General features: G+C 40.5%; 2 protein-coding genes across 2 annotated transcripts in view; one reads left to right on the top strand and one right to left on the bottom strand.

The window, feature by feature from the left end:
• Positions 1–848: 848 nt before the first annotated feature.
• Positions 849–3,106, bottom strand: mrpl55 (mitochondrial ribosomal protein L55). Its single transcript, XM_030050530.1, has 3 exons — positions 2,921–3,106; positions 2,308–2,548; positions 849–1,523 (listed from the first exon to the last, which is right to left on the bottom strand). The coding sequence occupies exons 1-3, from the start codon at positions 2,962–2,964 to the stop codon at positions 1,374–1,376; spliced, it is 435 nt and encodes a 144-aa protein (XP_029906390.1). The 5' UTR covers positions 2,965–3,106; the 3' UTR covers positions 849–1,373.
• Positions 3,107–11,628: 8,522 nt separating this feature from the next.
• LOC115358436 (uncharacterized) overlaps positions 11,629–18,668 on the top strand; it is a 21,570-nt gene continuing 14,530 nt past the window's right edge. The window contains exons 1-5 of the mRNA XM_030050421.1: positions 11,629–11,746; positions 15,022–15,147; positions 16,550–16,705; positions 17,047–17,185; positions 18,418–18,587. Of these exons, the coding sequence (XP_029906281.1) occupies positions 11,690–11,746; positions 15,022–15,147; positions 16,550–16,705; positions 17,047–17,185; positions 18,418–18,587 (648 nt within the window). The 5' untranslated portion in view covers positions 11,629–11,689. The remainder of the gene's footprint in view (positions 11,747–15,021; positions 15,148–16,549; positions 16,706–17,046; positions 17,186–18,417; positions 18,588–18,668) is intronic.

The raw sequence follows: 18,668 nt of genomic DNA, 5'->3' as shown, positions 1-18,668 counted from the left end.
TAATAGGCAAAATTATAGTTTTGCCTATTAGCTCTGCTCACAGCCTGTGACAGGGGGCTGTGTGTGGACATTGGTTTTTTTGAAGGCATCACAAGCCAAAAAGACTGAGAAGCACTGATCGAGAAAAGAAGAAAGAAGAGAGAAAACAAATCTGAACAATCATTGCAGGACTCCAGCAACTTCAGTGCTTAAACCCCTAAATAAATTCATTTAACATAAGAATGTACCATTGTACAATATGCTCGTCTTTATTTCTCAATCAAATGATGTTATTTGACTTGATGGGCTAACACATGTTGAACTGTAGGACTTGGGCCATGTGCCTCTCATACCCTGTGGAAACCTCTCTGCTAAACCACGGCCATTTCCAGGGTAGCAGAGCGGGCAGAGACACAGGTGCTGCGTATTTTCTCCTGTCTGGTCTCAAGCTGCCCAGAGAATGTATAAAAATACTAAATACTACTAAAAATGAGTCTGAAGTTGCTTCATTACCACTGTAAACATATCTGCCTTAGAGTATGTCTGACATCATATAAATCATGACTTCAGCCGTGCCTTGTTGCGGTGACTTTGTTGCATGTAATGAAGCGCTGGACTCATAAATGACCTTGAACTTCATCATCATCCTGCTGCACAGAAGCAGCTCTACAAACTCTCCTTGCCACCACCTGAGGCCACTGTTTTTCCTCTGAGGCCGACATCACTGTCAAACTCAGTATACAGCCACAGGAGGGTGGCACATACCTGAGAACCATGAGTAGTGAGTGGTGACTGGGCAAGTGTGTGATGGTGTACAAGGTCAGAAATGTCTTGGGAAAAGAAAAAGGAAAGAAAAGCAGACCCAAGTCGTGAGCCTCTGCTCCTTGTTGGCCGACCAGACCTTTTATTGAAACGCCACATGATGAACTGCTTGATGCAGCTCTTGAAGGAAAAAGTCCTTTCAGATGCCAGCCATGTTAGCTCTTCTCCCAGGGCAAAACACCAGTTTGCATGATGATATTTACAGATGAAGAAATCAACCTTATACACCGGGTATAATTCAGATACTAGAGTTGACAGTGTCCATGCTGATTTCTTCTTCCAAACAATCTCGCTGTACTGGTTTCACACAGGTATCCCAGAGTGTCCCTTGCTATTCAACAGGTGGGGTGGGCGTTATACAACTTCATTAGTTTGACAGTTTGTGTCCTGGGATCTAAATGTTGATGGCATTCTGAGGACAATCTCAAATGGAGCCCTGGCAGAGGCAGACGGTACAGATTGTGTGTTCAGTCCTCTGTGCTTCTTTAACACAGCCATATGTAAATCAGGCTGGTCTGGTCTAGACAACAAACACCACACATTCCACACATATATGACAAATCTGAAACGTGTTATTTCTGCTTCCAGAAGCGGCTGTAGTCGTCTGCCTTAAAGTCATCTTCATACTGGACTGCCGTCTCTCTCCAAGTCTTCTTCACTTCTCTCTTCTTCTGTCGAGCGCGGCGCTCCTCCTCAGACAGGGTGGACAGATCTACTGGCATCTGGCAAGACACACACACACACACAAAATTACAAAACCTTGAACACAGGCACTAGACTACAATTCATACTGTTTCAAGATAAACTCAACACACACTGCAGATTCTTATTGGAAATAAATCACAACAATATGATCTGTCCACTAGTTCTCCTCATGATTCATTTGAGTAAAACAGAAATACTGCTGCTCTATTTTTTCAAACATAAAAGTCTAGATAGCTCCCTCTAGTGGATGAAAAGAAGTTCTACAAGCCAACGTGCACGCACACACACACACACACACACACACACACACACACACACACACACACATCTATATATATATATATATATATATATATATTATTTTTTTTTTTTAATTTTATTTTTTTTTTACAAAAAAAGAAAAAAGAAACTTATGATCATCATCAACAACCAGAGCAGTGGGTAGTGTGTTTAAGGTTTAATCTGAGAAACTGTCTTCCATAATCTTGTCACACATGATGAAAATATGTGTACTCCTATTATTCTAAGTGTGTGGACCAAACGTTTAATGCAGGGCTGGGATTTCTTGATCTTAATCATTAGATGTGAAAACTGAAAACTGAATCCAAAGCCATGAGACCTAATATTGACATAACTGCTGTTGCTACTAATACACCTCCTGTACCAGTTGTGTCAGCAGTCATTAGTTTTGAAATATTCTCACTGGTAACTCACAGACTAAGGGATTCAAAGGTGTAAACAGTGTGAGTCAACAGGCCGTGAGCAGAGCAGAGGAGAGGGGGGCAGGACACACACACTGACCATGAGGATGCGTCTTGGCTCTCTGTATCTGATGGTGAGCGTGGAGCCGTCGGAGCGCACCAGCAGGACGGGGTACAGCCTCTCGTACTTCTGCCGGCCGCAGCGGACCACCGACGTCCTGTTGGAGTTCAGCTGAGGGGGGTGTGTGTGGAGCAGCGAGGCCTGGACCAGCCAGGGAGTGTGTGCGGGGACGGAGGGCGGTGTGAGGCAGCCGCTCTGGGCGGCCACATGACGAGCACACCTGTAAACACACACACACACACACACACACAGTCATCAGGTATTAACACAATGACACAGTGTGCAAAGGTTCACACGGGCTATTATAATAAGACAACAGTACATGTATAAAAAGGTCATTATATTCTGCATTACAGCTCATTTCTATGCTGAAATACGATCAGTTTTATAGATATAGAGGCTGTTGTATTCTGTTGTCGCCCAGCTTACCTTATCACAGTGATTAATTATCTAATTTTATTATTGCCCTTTCTTTTAATTCAGTGTTTTCTGTTATTTATTTTCACAGAACGTATGTTTAGGTTTTCTGATTCTGACTGTCGTTAGCTCGCTGGCTAGCGTGCAGCTACAAACAGCATTTCAGGAGCTTTACCGTGAGAACAGAGCCGGCCGAGCCCAAAGCTGCATCAAGGACATGTCCGTGATCAGAGAGGAGAATTAATCCAGTTCAGTTCGACTCAGTTTGTTAGGTTTTGGCCATGTGCAGTAGGAAAAAACATACACACAACCGCGACAGGATGTAGAAGGTCAAACATGAGGTGTTCACGCGTTAAATGTCCTCCGAGTGTCCCACCGGCTCATTGGTTCCGCCCAGGAGTCCAGCAGCACCGCAGCTCCAAAACATTTAGAGGAGGAAGACGTGCACAGAGACGGACCTTCATCACATGCTCACGAAGGAATACATTTTTCATAATTTTCTTAGCGACGCGATGTTCCAGTCAGCCCGATGAGTGACCTATCTATCGATCTGTCTCTGTCTGTCTGTCTGTCTATCTATCTATCTATCTATCTATCTATCTATCTATCTATCTATCTATCTATCTATCTATCTATCTCGATCGATAAATTGATAGATAGATATGGCTCCCAAGATTTAAATTCACACAATTAAACGCACAAGAAGTGTAGTTTTTGTTGTTGTTGTTGTTGTTTGTTTGTTTGTTTTTGTTTTTTGTTTTTTTGCCAAGAGATGCGAACCATGATGACCATTTTCAATGGACAGCTGGGAACTTATTAATGTAATATGGCTTTTAATCAGTGTAATTGTTATTCATTTTGCACTGGTGCTCTTATTTATTTATTTATTTATTTATTTATTTTATTTTATTTTTTATTTTCTTTTTCCTTTCTTTTTCTTTTTCTTTTTACTTTCCTCTAGCCTAGCCTACATTTTTTTTTTAAATTGTCTATTTCCTCTTGTTTTAATTTGTTGCATTTCTTTCTTTTTTTTTTTTTTTTATCTTTGATATTGTCGTAAAGCTATACCTGTTAAATGAAATGTGCTCCACGGACAATACGCAGGGTTTTTCTGCCATATCAAACTCGGAGGCGGCCGCCTTTCTGAAATGTGGTGGCCCGGCAGATGAAACACTTTGTTTTGTGCCCATAGTAACAATCACCATGTTGTATATAGGCCCTCTGCAATACAATAAATAAAAAAATAGTACTACTAATACTAATAAATAGTAGATTAGAATAGAATTGTCACAATTTTCATCGGAAAAATCTAATCAAATCAAACTGCTCAGACCCACATGAGGCTGCATTCAGCCTTTTTCCCGCGGTCGAATTAGCCTACCATAGAAATACTGTGTTACAGACAACCGTGACCGCCCCCCCACCCCCCACCCCACCCCACCACCAAAAAACAAAAACCAAACCAAAAAAAAAAAAAAAAGAAAAGAAAAGAAAAGAAAAGAAAAGAAAGAAAGGAACAGCTGCAGTTGGCCCACTGCTTTACAGTTTTTCTCCATTGGTTTGGCTCATTTCTTGAAACAGAAATTACATTCTCAAAATAACATGGACAAAACTCCAAACCTCTTGGCAACTGTTCACAACATACTGGAATTTCTCATTCATTTCATGGAACTGCAAATGTCTTAGTACATGTCTTAATGTGTCAGTACATCTTTGCAAATGATTAAGTACAGTTAATCATTTGCACAATTTCCAAGTGAATAGATCTTGTTGATCTAATTTCCAAGTGAATAGATCTTGTTGATCTAAACTGACTGTTGATTCTCAGTCTAATGGTTGTTCTCTCCAAAACATGTCAGCATCATTTCATTGTATAAGTCATCACATGCACAATAGTCTGTTCAATTGTCAAAATTAGTCAAGAATACCATGAATAATACCATATATGAATCTCTTGGAACATTGGAACATTTGATAAATTGTTTACAGTTTCTTTCAATCATTTTTTTTTTTCAGTATAATGAAACTGGGATCACCTCCAAACCACAGCAGAGGTTTTCTTTTGCAAATGTGTTCATACCTTTTCATTGGAGTCACACTTTTTTCACGCTCTTTTGCACAGCACTTCTCACGTGTGTCATTTACATGGCCCTGACTCCACTGACTTCACTGTGGTAGTCAAAAGCAAAACATCTGCTCACAGCTGATAGAAATGAGCTGCATCACTGTGAAATCACCTGTGCACCTGCATCACTACCCTTTCCACAAATCACCATTCACCAATCAATCAGGATGCACCTACAAAAAAGGGGCCTATAAATTGTATTCTGTATTTTTTCCTCCTCTTTTGAGTTTTTCTGTGTAATACTGTATTTGAATTACAGTATTTCAGTTTTAGCCATCAATACAGTAAAATTTCACTTCAGAGTCTTTCTGAGTTTGGATGAAACTCTACTGTAAGTTCACATTTGAATGTGTAGCTCACAGGAGAGCCTTGTTCAGACTGACAGCTGTATTTTGTATTCTGCTGTCAGCTGGGTTACAGTACAGTAGAGCTGATTGAAGGAATCTTCTCATTTGGGCAGAAGTTGAGTTGTTTGAGGGAAATATTGGCTTTTGCTACTTGCCTTACAATATGTAACTATGGAAATTGTAAAAAAAAAAAAAAATATATGACTGCAATACACACAGGAAAAAGTAAACTGGAACCTGCTCAGACTGAAAAGGCTGTGTTGCATTTTGGTGTTGAGTATGAAGTGAGTGAGTGGCTGGATTTACTCACCTGACTGCAAGTTGTATTGGGCGATGACAAAATGTGCTTTTGCTGCATGTTTGAAATGTTTTGTCATGGTAAGAGCCTTTTGCAAACAAAATGTGTTATTTAGGGAAGAGTGCCTCTCATTAGGCCGATGGATTAACTGTTTTGATACCAGGGTTTCTGAGTTGACAGAGGAGGTAAAGCGATTGAAAAAAACTGTAATGGTTACAATTTCCTTGGCAGTATGAGTGTGACGTGTGATGTCAAACCTTGGAGCCTGCTCTTACTGTAAAATCCTATTTTTTTTTTTTTTTTTTTTTTTTTTTTTTCAGATTTATACACAATTGTATTCTGTTAGCTAGACAAAAAAATAGTACAGTAACTATTGTCAGTGAAGGACTGGGCTAAGCCTGAGAGGTGGACATGAGGGATATTTCAATGGTCCTCTGCCATAGTGACAAAACATCTAAACATTTTGACTTGCAGTGCTTACACAATGCCAAAGGGACGATGCATTTTGGGGGCACTGACTATTTAAATGAGAAAGGAATTTCATTTTGACATGAGTGAACTGTTTTGGGAGAGATATGAGCTTTTGCAGGTGAACCATGGTGTTGTGCTGAGCCATCCAGGTTATTTTGACAAAAGCACCAAGAGTGTTGAGCACGTCTGGTCTGTTTCAAGAAATGAGCCAAAGCAATTGAGAAGGATTTTTCTCATTTTGGGGGCACTGACTATTTATATGGGAAAGGAATTTAGTTCTGAAGCATGAGTGAACAGTTTTGGGAGAGATATGAGCTTTTGCAAGTGAGCTATGGTGTTGTGCTGAACTGTAAGACTGTTTTGCCAAATCATCAAGTTTTGAGAATGTAATTTCTGTTTCAAGAAATGAGCCAAACCAATGGAGAAAAACTGTAAGTAACAGTGATGGAGTGCCGACTGACGGCGTGGCAACACAGTCATGAGAGCCCTGCAGTCTAATCTGTAATCTAATCCAATTCATTTGAAGTAACGGCAGGAATAAGGTTTTAATACGTTTTAATGAGATATGGACAGCCATACTTTGGCAGCGTCTGGTCACCTGCTCTGTATGTGAAGTCCAATATGACTCTGAATACAGAACTATGCACAGGCATGATACCACTGCTTTCATCCCGGATCTGAAATTCCAAAGACATCGGCGCCTATGAAATATTTAAATAAAAAACTGTCAAGTATATATATGTTCTGCCTCCATTAAGTGTTGCTGTACATAATTCTACATTAATGTAATGTCTTTTAATAGCTGTTCTACCATGAGAACATAAAGGTGATGCCGTTTCATGAGGGTTTTGTGTGTGTGTGTGTGTGTGTGTGTGTGTGTGTGTGTGTTGTTTTGCCTCCGGTACTGCCAGCCAGCCAAATGTTAATCACCTTCCAAACCAAAGTCGTGCTCTGCAGGGCGTTCCCACAGCTGGAGTGGCTGCAGGGTGCAGCCTGCAGCTGGCCGCAGCCCTGCTTTCTCACTCTGCCTCTGCCAATGACAGGAACTCTGCAGACGAATTTGAACTTGGCTGGTTAAAGTTTTTCAGGCTTGGAGTTAATTGTTATCAGCTATTATAAACTTATTACTTCTCAACAGCCTGTATCCCAGAACCTGAGGAGAGCTGAGCACTGTCCCACACCGACACAGTTTGTCTGGGACCACCCTGTCTGCACTACGTTAATACATTAATACATTAATACAGGAATATTTATAAAACACTGCGCGGATGTTTCTGTACACTCCGACTGCACCTTCTTATGTATAGACACTATTTTCATACAGGAGCAGTGCATTTCACTGATGTGCAATAACCTGAAATTCAATATGTGTATATATATATATATATATATATATATATATATATCAACATTTTTATTTTTTTTTATTTTTTTTTTTTACAATTTTCTATTTTAGTTAGTCTATTTGACAATAAAGGAAGCTTGAGTCGTGTACACACACACACACACACACACACATACACACACAAATATATATATGTAGTTATGTCATTATGTACAATTATATAGTTCCAGAGTGGAATTAATTGACTTTATTCTTGAAATCTGTATCAGATGTCTTCACCACACTAGAAATAGTGTTAGTTGGTCCAACAGTGACTGAGACACTGCCTTTTGGAAGTCTCTTCATCAACACATTATTTATTATTTATTTATTAGTGGGCAAGCTGGCAGCTTGCACACTCATGTTCTTCCTACTATTTCTTTCTTTCTTTCTTTCTTTCTTTATTATTCCATACATTTTTTTGGCACGTAACTCCTCCTACAGCTTTCGTTTTAGGCCCACACAATGAATTGGAAAAATATAATTTTGGGATTGAGAGAAGTTTGCTATTACTTTTACAAGCATTCCAATTCACGGAATTCTCGAAATTCCAATTTTACGGAAAATTTCAGCCATCTGAAATGAATGGCCAAAAGTTCTCAAGGCTCTGAGGTGCAGAGCTTTTGGCCTGCGTCCACGCACCAAATACGAAAAACGTGCATCTTGTGGGGAAGAAGCAGTGCGTCCATTTTCAAGGCGCTCCGACTTTCCGTTTTTCCGCAATTCCAGTTTGAAGTCGGAATTTGGACGCAGTACACACCAATGGCGGAATGTTCGGAGTGCCAGAGTGAGTGACATCACAGCTAGAGTGCAGCAGCCCTGAAAAATCGTCTAAAAATTTGGTCTTTTACTTGCTCTCCTGGCCACAATTTTCACTCCACATTTATAAATTCGGGTAAGGTAGTAGGAAAACTAGTTTTGCTTTGAAAAATGTAAATACAAAAGCAAAGTATCTTTGCTTTTGTAACTTTTTAAACGGTGACCCTTAACGAGGCAGAAGTGTCAGCTCTCTCCCCCATAGACTGCCATTATATCTGGAACCCAAAGTCTGGGGAGAGAAGGAGAAACACACACTTTTTTAACTCGCTCTAGGGTGGGCATTTTTGGGAGTTGAAAAATAATTTTTACACAGATTGAAAGCCCAAAGCCTTACCTTTCTCATGATACATTTTATTTTCTGCTCGGACTTACTGTCATTGTATTGTCAATTTCCTGAATTACAAAACAACAACATGAAATAACACCATGAAGAACAGGAGAAAAAATGAGCTAACCAGTGAACGAGGGCAGGACGCATCAGGGGCACTCACCATTTCTATGAGGTTTAGAAGTCAGTTTTGTGTGTCACCCCAAATGAACTGCCACTGTTAAACAGCATGCCTCCTGCCCCCCGAGGGCTTTGACATTGTGGGGTAGGTGTTGTCAGGTGTTGCCCTCCTCTCCAAGCTGCTCCACAGACACAGTGTGTGTACGTCAATGTGCACGCTGCTTACACACAGGCCAGTCACAGGCTGGACTGGTCTCTCTGGGATCAGCCATGACTGCCTGTCGAAAAAATGCTCTTTACTTTGTCCTGCCTTCATTTATTGTCTCCCAAGAACGACAAGCATTTTAAGAGATCCAACCTGTGTGCAGTGTGCAATGGACCTCAAACTAATAAATAGCACAGCAGATACATAGCACATCTTGTTCATCCTTTAAGGGATAGGAGGCAAAATATGCAAATTCTCTTCACAATGGCTATTATGGGTATTCTGGCACAAAACAGAACTAAACTCTGAGAACCTGAAGTCTCTTTTACATCAAGAGAAGCCTGTCTGATGAGTTTCTCTGAACCTATCAACTTGTTTTTGAGAGGCGAGATTAATGATTGCACTTCATATATAACAAGTGGGCCGATCCTATCAAAACACAGCCTCGTCTTTCTATGTGGCACTAGCTGCCAAATGTTTTTGTTTGAATAGGCATGTCAGTCAACCTGGGGCACAGCCACAGCATCCATGGGAAAGGCATGTGTCAAACGTCTTTGGAAGAATAAATAGAAGAGTATAACATACTAGAAAAAGAAATGTATCAACAACTTAACCCTTTGAAACCTGCACAAATGCATTTGATTTCTCTCAGAAACACAGGAAAAACAGGCAGAAAATGACTGGAACATCAGTTTAAAAAAAGCATACAAATACAAGAAAATTACCCCCAAAAACTTGAAAATAAATAAAAAATTACAAGAAAACTATAATTGAAATTATTAAAACGATATACAATCAACATCATATTTCTTGTGTTTAAATGGGCTGCATTCAGACGCCTTTCACAAGCATTTAATACTGAGTGTAAACCAACGTCCACAGATTATTGAACGTCAACTTGGGGGTTCAGAAAATGAAGAAGTTTGAAACCCCCTGTACTTGATACACAGAGCAGATTTTTATGCTGAGTTGTCCATCTCAGCAGGAATGGTGAAAGGACTACGTTTCTATACACGTTTCTATTCTAATGACAGCTCAAAGTGCTTTTTAATGTTCACCTTGCTTTCACACATATACACACTGATGACTGAGGTTGCCATGGGGTTTGGGGTTCAGTGTCTTGCTTAAGGGCACTTGGACTTGACTGAACCTCGACTGGGTCGTGTCTTGACTTGGGCTTAAATAGGTCAGGGTGTCTACAGGTATCAGAACGTTAAATCCAGTGCCTTTTAAGACCTTTTCAACAGATTTAAAAAAAAACAAAAAACAAATATTAACTTTTCTATTTTTTTTTTCTTTTCATTACCTGTGATGCTCATTTGTATGAGCGATGCAGGTAAGTATTATGTGTTCAGTCTTGTGCTGAAGTCAGATTTAGGTAGGAATATGGTGGGTAATTGGCTTTATCTTAGATAGCAGTTAGATAAATCTAACCAGGACTTTTTTAAAAAGAAGGTGGGACAGGCAAGTCCAAAGATTTTTGTCAGTTTCTCTTTACAGGTGCTGAAGTGAATAATCAGGTTTCTTGTGTCTAGGTTTATCTACAACCGTGTAGCACGTCAGTATAAAGAAACTATTAGATTCAGTTATGTAACATCAGAAATGTTGAATTTTATGCCAAAGAGCTCGACTTACATTTGACACAAAGAAATGAACTGATGGATAAATGAAATTCCACAAAATGTTGATGTAGACCTCATAAATTCAAATTTAAGGCCTAACATTTACTGAAGAAATGAATTTGAGACATTTTAAGACTCTTTAAGGACATGCAAGGACCAACTTGTTCTTTCTCTTTGGCTGCACGTGACATGTGCAGGTGACAGGTGTCATGTGTCACGGTGGTGTGCCCACATTGTTTCTGGTCATTTCTCGCTGCCAAAAATTATAATCATCTTGCGGTGGGAATAACAACCTGTCATTACAAATATATGAGAGACGAATAGCAAGAAGCGCAGGCATGTGTGTCTGCATTTCACAAACAACCTAAGATATATGATCTTGTCCTTCTCGACGTATAGCTTGAATTACGGATTGACTGCATTCCAGGTTTATTCATCTCTGAACTTGTTAGAAGTTGAACTTGTTTTTAGTGTCACTGTGTCACAAACTGATTATACCGAATCCTGAGGAGCGGGAACCTGGGGGACTGAACCTGATACCAGTTTTCATCATGGTTATTGCTCTAACGCAATGCCTGCTGGGAATTTTGGCAAAAAGCAAACAATTTGTCTTAGTATACTTGTGAAATATATGACTGAATTAGATAACGCTTAGAGAGATTTGGCTTTTTCAGCTCATATTTTCAAATCACTAGTCAGCTCTCTGTTTGACGTTGATAAATTGTAATTACAAGCTGAATTTGACAAACATCTATATCGAATCAGTTCACGGTTTAACTTTTTTGGTTTCGCTGAACCGCATAATGTGTTTTCACAGTGTACCTGTCTTTCCTTGTTGGTGTGTTTGTTTGATCAAGCGAGGCAGAAGTGGCGCTCAAGCCCAAGGCCATACTGTAAACCTGCCTTCCAAATCACAAGGAAAAATGCACAGGCACACCTTTGCGAAACATGCAGCGTGAGCGTTCAAGCTGTAGCTGATAAAGCCGTGTGTGAACCGAGGGGAGGGGAAATCGAGGGAAGGGGGGGGGGGGGGGGGGGGGGGCTGCACAATGAGGTGTGGTTGTAGCCTGGAGGGACTGATGTGGGTGTGTCTCCTGGAGAAATGATTTAAGGCACCCTCCAGCATCTTACTGTGACTATCACCCCCCTCAAGTCAACTAAACTCAGAGAGAGGACAGTAGAGCGGTTCAGCTGATCCTGTGTATGCTGCAGCATCCCTGCAACCATGGCTAGACTGTCCCTTGCAGCAGTGGGCCTGCTGCTTCTCCTAATGCTGGCCCTGGTGAGTACCTCCTGCCAATGCTGCTCACAGGTTCTGTTTTCACTCACACACCTTGACTCACTGTTTGTGATAAAGGAACATGCTGTTCCAGGAGAGGAATGTGGTCTTCAGTTACACTGAATTGCACTCTAATGTTTTGCTGTGCATGCAATTTAATGATTTGGAGCACTTTGGGTATTAGAAAAACATTTTATTGTCATTATCATCATTATTATTATTATTGTTATTATTATTTTTAGTAGTAGTAGTGGTAGTAGTAATGATGGTGGTGGTGGTGATAGTAGAAATGCAAACTTCAGGCAGCTTGGTTGGCTACACTGGAATATATTGGGCTTTAAATAAACTTGAACTTGAAAGTATGTTAACATCATGTAGCTCAGTACTGCTGTGTCGACAAGTTTCAGGTGCGATGACAGCTTCCCATCAGTGAGCGGTCCGTGTTGTGAATAATGCTGGCTTGGAGCCAGAAGTGAGTTAGTTTTAGAGACAGGTTTGGTCTTCTGAGCTGATCCCACCATCGTAAAGTGCATATAGGTGCCTTCCCTGGTAACTATAGGGACGTTATGGAGGGTTAAGGCATTTGAAATTGAGTTAATACATTATTTAGGAGACAAAATAAAGTTTATCATGCTTTTAGGGTGGCATGACACTTCATACTATTCATTCATACCATACTACGATTCATACTATACATCAAAGAAGGCAGAACCAAATTGAAGTAAGTCATGCATGTACAGTTCATTTTATAGGGGAAAGTCTAATATAATGTTTTTCAGAGAGTTTAACTGGCAACTGGCAGCTGTTTGTCTATGAAGATCTGAACGGCGGGTCAGAATGTACCTCCCTTTTTATTTACGAGTTCGCCAGTGGCCAGAGCCCTATCTCTTACAATTATAGATCACCATGGTGCTGATTTATAGGAAGGCCCGTATACTGTCATAACTGAGGCTGCAGGAATTCTTTGCAAGTTAAGGCAAAACTGGTAGATGCAGTGAAAGTCGCCCAAAAATAATTGTTAGGTAGTAAAAACATAGAAAAGAATAGAAAAGGATGATGAACATAAGAATTCCAGTTCATGCATTTTATATCTACTTATATTTCTTAATACTGCATGTGCTCACTGATAAGTAAAAAAAAAAAGAACAAAAAAAACTTGCTCCGTAAGTAGTTCTCTTACTCTTGTGATCAAAAACTGAAACTTATTTCTGAGGCTCTATAAATAGTTTTCTGATAAGCAAGAAATACAGAAACTTCTAATCAACCCGTATTCATTTTGCCAAATTTTTCCCCAAGGATGGCAAAGTCATTTGAGTGGTCTTTTGGTTATGGCTAAGATTAAGAAAAGATTGTAGAGAATTAATGTAAGTCCATTAGGTCATGACCTTGCAGGGCCGCCCCTGGCCAAATTGGGGCCCTATGCGTTATTTTATTTATAGGCCCCCCTCCCCAGGCCAAATCAAAAATTACCGGATTTTTGGCGTGACACCTCCCACCGACCACGCAATCCCAGATGTATAATAGGAATAAAATGACGGCATAACGACATTCCATTAAACGTGACAAGCTCTATTAGTAAGAACAAAGTACTGTAAGTGGAATAAGCAGTACTGTATGAGTCAACTAAAAAAAATAACTTCAAACTAGAATAAATAAATAAATGAGTCTCAAATAGTCATCAATTAAAAAAATAATTTTAACAAAAGATGTTTTCCTAAAAAAAAAAAAAAAAAGTAACTTCAACCTGACAAATATCTGAAAGCAGGTCAGTGAACTAAAGAAGCATGTGTGTTACGAATTAAATCAATTCAATTTAAATAGCCTTAAACTGATCTTCTTTATTGATGAATAGATTGATAGGCTATAAACTGAAGCTAATATATGACCACCAACTGGTCAATTTACCACTCCTTTTTCACAGAGTGGAATGCACATGCAGACAAATGACAGAGACTTACAGTCGTCTCTCTCCTATCTCATTATGAGGAGCAGGTGTTTATGTGGGGCCACAAAGTTTTACATTTATTTCCACAACACACCCACCTTCAAGAGAAGCACGAACTTCCCCTTGTTTTGATTTTTTTTCCCTCTTAGTAGCTCCAGATTCAAAATGCCTCTTAGAAGCCATCTCTCTCCTCACGTGCAGCAGCGTCAGTGCGTCTGATCACTGATTGGGCAGACTGCTGTCAATCACTACAGCGACACGTGCAGTGGGGTGTCAGATTACAGGTCTCTTTTTTCTCTCCTCCTGGCTTGGGCCAACTTGGTGCTCTAGCCTCGCGGGCATTGCGCGTGTACCGCCGGCGATGCGCTTGCCATGCCCGCGGGCAAAATGAGCCCCCCCTTGGATCGTGAGGCCCTACGCAGCTGTGTGTTCTGCGTGTAGGGAGGGGCGGCCCTGAGACCTTGGAAAAAAATATCACACGGCTATGGATGCAGGTTAAGATAATGGTGTACTTGTTCATCTGTCATCAATCATCAAACAGCTGCATCATGAAAATGTCAACTAGCCAAAATTTTATTAAAAAACGAACCTGTCCTATCAGCCTGAATCAAGGTGGGGTTGAGTTCTCAAACAACAGAGGAGAGTGACTCATCCCAGCTAATTGATATGCAGTGGCGTCACCTTGTTTGCCTAAATGAAACTGTGGTGACCGTGTTACATGGAAATGGTCACATGGAGAACAACAAAGCAAAAGCGTGACATCCAAAAGTGATCCGTCGGGTTTAACCCCAAAGAGCTCTCACTGAAGTGTACAGCTGTCTGGTGTAACTTTAAAGAAATAGTTCAGTCAAAAATGAATAAATCATCATCATTTACCCAACCAGACGGTCAAAACGCCAGTGAAGTACGCCCACACAACACGACTAAATCCTGGTGTCACTACAGGTCTTTTGGACTTTCATTGCAATTGCTTGCCTTCAGTGAATGTAGTAATTTTATGTTCAGTTTTGTTTTGTTTGGAGCTGTGCCATTAGCTCGCCATTTTCAAAAAGGATGTTTATAATGGTTTCTGAGGATGAATCTGAGTGTTGGATTATGTTGAGTGCTACCAAGAAGCTGCTGCAAAGTGTTAAGGGTCTTATCACTAGGGCCAGCATCAGAGCAAACATTTTCATAATACTTTAATATTGGGCTGAAAACCACAAAACCCATTGTTTTAGACTGGTATTACATGAGACTCTGGTATCTGGAGATCACAGACTTTGAGTTGTGTTTGTCTTAATGTGAAGAAGAAAAAAATGAAGCCCAGTATACATCTACTGCATATCCTCAGGTGCACAGTGCCAGGGCGGCATCGAGGAAGCCCAAAGTACTGAAGAGGCGGAAGAGAGAGTGGATCCTTCCACCTGCAAAGCTGTATGAGAACCAGGACTACACCAAAAGGGAATTCATTGCCAAGGTAAATCAACTCGCTAAGAAGATGAGAGTTTCAGCGGTTCGCACGCTGAGGTGTCACGGAAACTGGAAAAACACCCTGCCTTCTGTGCGGATGAGCTCCAAAACTAGGAGCTGGTTCCTGCCACCTTCTGTCTCACTGCCATATCACTTATGTGGATCTATAAATTATTTAGCTGCCAGAGAGAGAGAGAGAGAGAGAGAGAGAGAGAGAGAGAGAGAGAGAGAGAGACTGTGTGTATGAGGATGATTTGTTTCCTGCTTCTGCTTCTGGAAGCTTGACAGTATGCAGGAGTTTATTCCACGCAAACCGGAACTATTTTGGGAACTGTATTGTGAAATCAGTAGTCATAGCTTGGAATTAAAATCTGCTCTCCAGTGCCCATCCCTGCTCATCAGTACACAGGATATGATGTTGCTGCGCTTTGGGCCATAATCTAAAGTGAGCCCTCCCACAGAGGCCCACCAGTGTTAGACAGCCAAACAAATGAGGAGCACAGACCATATCAGACCATGCATTGTAAACCCACAGAGCCAAAGCAGCTAATGTTACTAATGACATTAGTAACATTATATCATCAGCACCTGGCTCTGTGTGACCTGAATGGAACAGAAACATAAAGGGAACATAAATATGAGGGTTGCCTTGGAGATACCCTGAAAATTTATGGAATTCTTCATTGCATGTCCTGGAATGCTACACAGTTTATTTTGACTGATACTGTACACAACATTCAGAATGCAACCACTGTTTGCACAGATATGCATGTTTCTCGGCTTTAATATAAGTTATATCATGGCTATTTTCAAAGCAAAATAGTGGTTTGGAAATTAGACTGTAGTTGAAAACATTTTTGTATCCTGATGACAAATGTCCACTAGTCAAAATATTACTGGGGGACAGAATCCACAGTGATTACCAGAAAAAAAAAAAAAAAAAAAAAAGAAATGAGATCTGTATCTAATAGCTAATCTAAGTAGATACAGGCTATCTGATGGAGATGTACGTGGGGCATGAGATGTTTAAAATGGAAATCAAATAAAGATACGCTTGGTCAAAGATTCTACAGTTTTCTGGTTTCAGTAAGATTGACTTTTTTCACAATAATGGCCGAACTTGCTTTAAGATATTTGCTTTACATATGGGAACTAGCCTTAATAGTGCTCTTGTTTCAAGACATTATTCCCAGTTTGGTGATGATTTCTTGCAAGAAGTCATACTGACAGTAATTCATTGTTATACACAGAAATTACACATTTATCTGTCAGAGTCAAGAGATACTTTGACGTGACTTAAGGTTCAACAATCAAACAGCAAAACCTGTCAGTGTGACAGTGTGGCAAAGCAGAGTATTTATGTTGATGTGACTGCATGTATGCTCTTCATCTCTGTGTTTTGTTGATAGATTCGCTCTGATTTGGACACCAAGGAAAAGGTGGAGTACTTTCTGTCCGGACCAGGAGCTGACAAGGTGCCGATCAACCTGTTTAGGGTTGACCGTGAAACTGGCTTCGTGCGCGTCACAGACATCCTGGACCGTGAGAAACAGCCTTTCTACAATGTGAGTCTTCCATTATAGACTCTGAGATCACAAACCCACTATAAGTCCTAGTTGTCAGGTGCTGGGCTACAAATATTAAGATGGGTCTACATTTGTAGTCGTGTTCCACCCTGTGGTGTGAAACCCTTTCTAAGAAAGAGCTGATTGCTGCTTTGGGAAACATCATTAACCTTTAAAGGCTCCTATAACTGAGAGTCTATATGCAAGTATGTTATACACCTTAATGCCACTCTTCTAGACCACAGAAATAACATTCATCCTTAAACTGAGTTTTATGCCTCCGTTAGATATTAAAAAAACAACAAGCTCACTATCTAACCATGTCCCGTCCTGTAATGTAGCTAACAGGAGTTGCTAAATACACCAATGGGACCCCAGCAGAGGCTGATATCCCACTGATGGTCACAGTCCTGGATAAGAATGACAACCCTCCTTATTTTGAGCTGCATGTTGGTAACGTCACCGAGTCAAGCAAAAAAGGTACTGAACTTGAACTATATGTCGCTGTGTTCAATTAAGCCTCGTTCACACCTTGCTCAGTTGTTTTCAGGAATTTTACTGATTGGTCGTGGCAGGTGCACATCTCCAACATGCTATGCTCCTGGCGTTTTGCAGGCATGTCTGAGGATGCTCCAGGTAGAGCGTGTCTCAGCTTGAGCCCCGCTGCACTTTGCTCCTATGTAGAACTAGCACCATAGAAATGGGCTGTACATGTAAACAGAGCTCGGAGACAAGAACACCCACCTGTGGATGGTGGTTTTCTACCTGGGAAGATATCAGATTTCCATTTCCTCTGTTTCAAAATGGGCTCCCCACCCATTTCCTCCGTTACACTGCTTGTACAAGTCAAGCTTGGTTATATGCAGGCCCCATAGTCACATGCTCATGCTGAAACTCACTGATGTAAGTGAAAATTGACCAAGCTCAGATTCTCAGTGAAAACAAGAGAAAATAAATATATAAATAAGTTTAGAAAAATCTATTCAGTACTGAATACAAATGTCTTTGTATTCAGTACTGAAGATTTTTTATTCACAAATGTGAATAAAAAATCTCTACGGGAGCAAACCTTGCTATATTTGTTATGTTAAGTAAACTGTATTCTGGAAAGTATGGGAAGTTTCTTACAAGTGTTACCTGAAAAAGGTTCTGGGAGATTGAAGTGCTCACTCAAATATGAATAGAAATACACTCTGTTGTATAAATATAAATAATAAAAATATAATTAATACCTGAGAAAACTGTAGACATGAGATTCACAGCACTCTGAATTTCTGTGAATGCATCATTTTCTTATGTCTAGAGGAGACCCCACACATGCATGTCAAGCATCATGGCATGTACAGTCGTGTTATAAAAAGCGTACAGCTTATCAAATATCGGATGCAGCTACAGGATGCACCATTTTGCAGTGGTACCACGTGTGTTTTGAACATGTTCATTCATTCAAAGGACTACTTGGCTATATTTTAGGAGCCTGGAGCAGGAATGTTTTTGCTGTTACAGAAAATGAGCAGAGATTTGCAGAAACACAGTAGAAAAGTAACTATAGCAAAGGAATAGAAGTCTAGAATAGAGTCTAGAAATTCAGCGAGGAAGGACAAGACAGGACAGCCTGCCTTGTCCGTCCATTTCAGTTCAGGCTTCGTGCCTCAGTTGCTCCGAGACAAGACTGCACTGACATGTTCTTGTTCTGGTGTGACCCACGGCAGAGACGTTTGTCATGCAGATCGAGGGTAAGGATGATGACCAAGCAGGTACCATCAATTCAGACATCGCTTACACCATCATCAGTCAAGAGCCAGCGGGCACCGGGCATATGTTCAGAATTGAGAAAAAGACGGGCAAGCTCTATGTCAAAGAACCCACACTGGACAGAGAGGTAAGAGCTTTACACAAATGAGTACATTTTTTATCCGACACCCTGGTTCCCTGAATGTTTCTGCGTGCACAAACCGCCACA

The sequence above is a fragment of the Myripristis murdjan genome, chromosome 4 (assembly GCF_902150065.1).
Source record: "Myripristis murdjan chromosome 4, fMyrMur1.1, whole genome shotgun sequence".
NCBI classification, from domain to species: domain Eukaryota; kingdom Metazoa; phylum Chordata; class Actinopteri; order Holocentriformes; family Holocentridae; genus Myripristis; species Myripristis murdjan.
The sequence above is the reverse complement of the archived record's forward strand: the minus strand, read 5'-3'. Positions and strand labels throughout refer to the sequence as shown.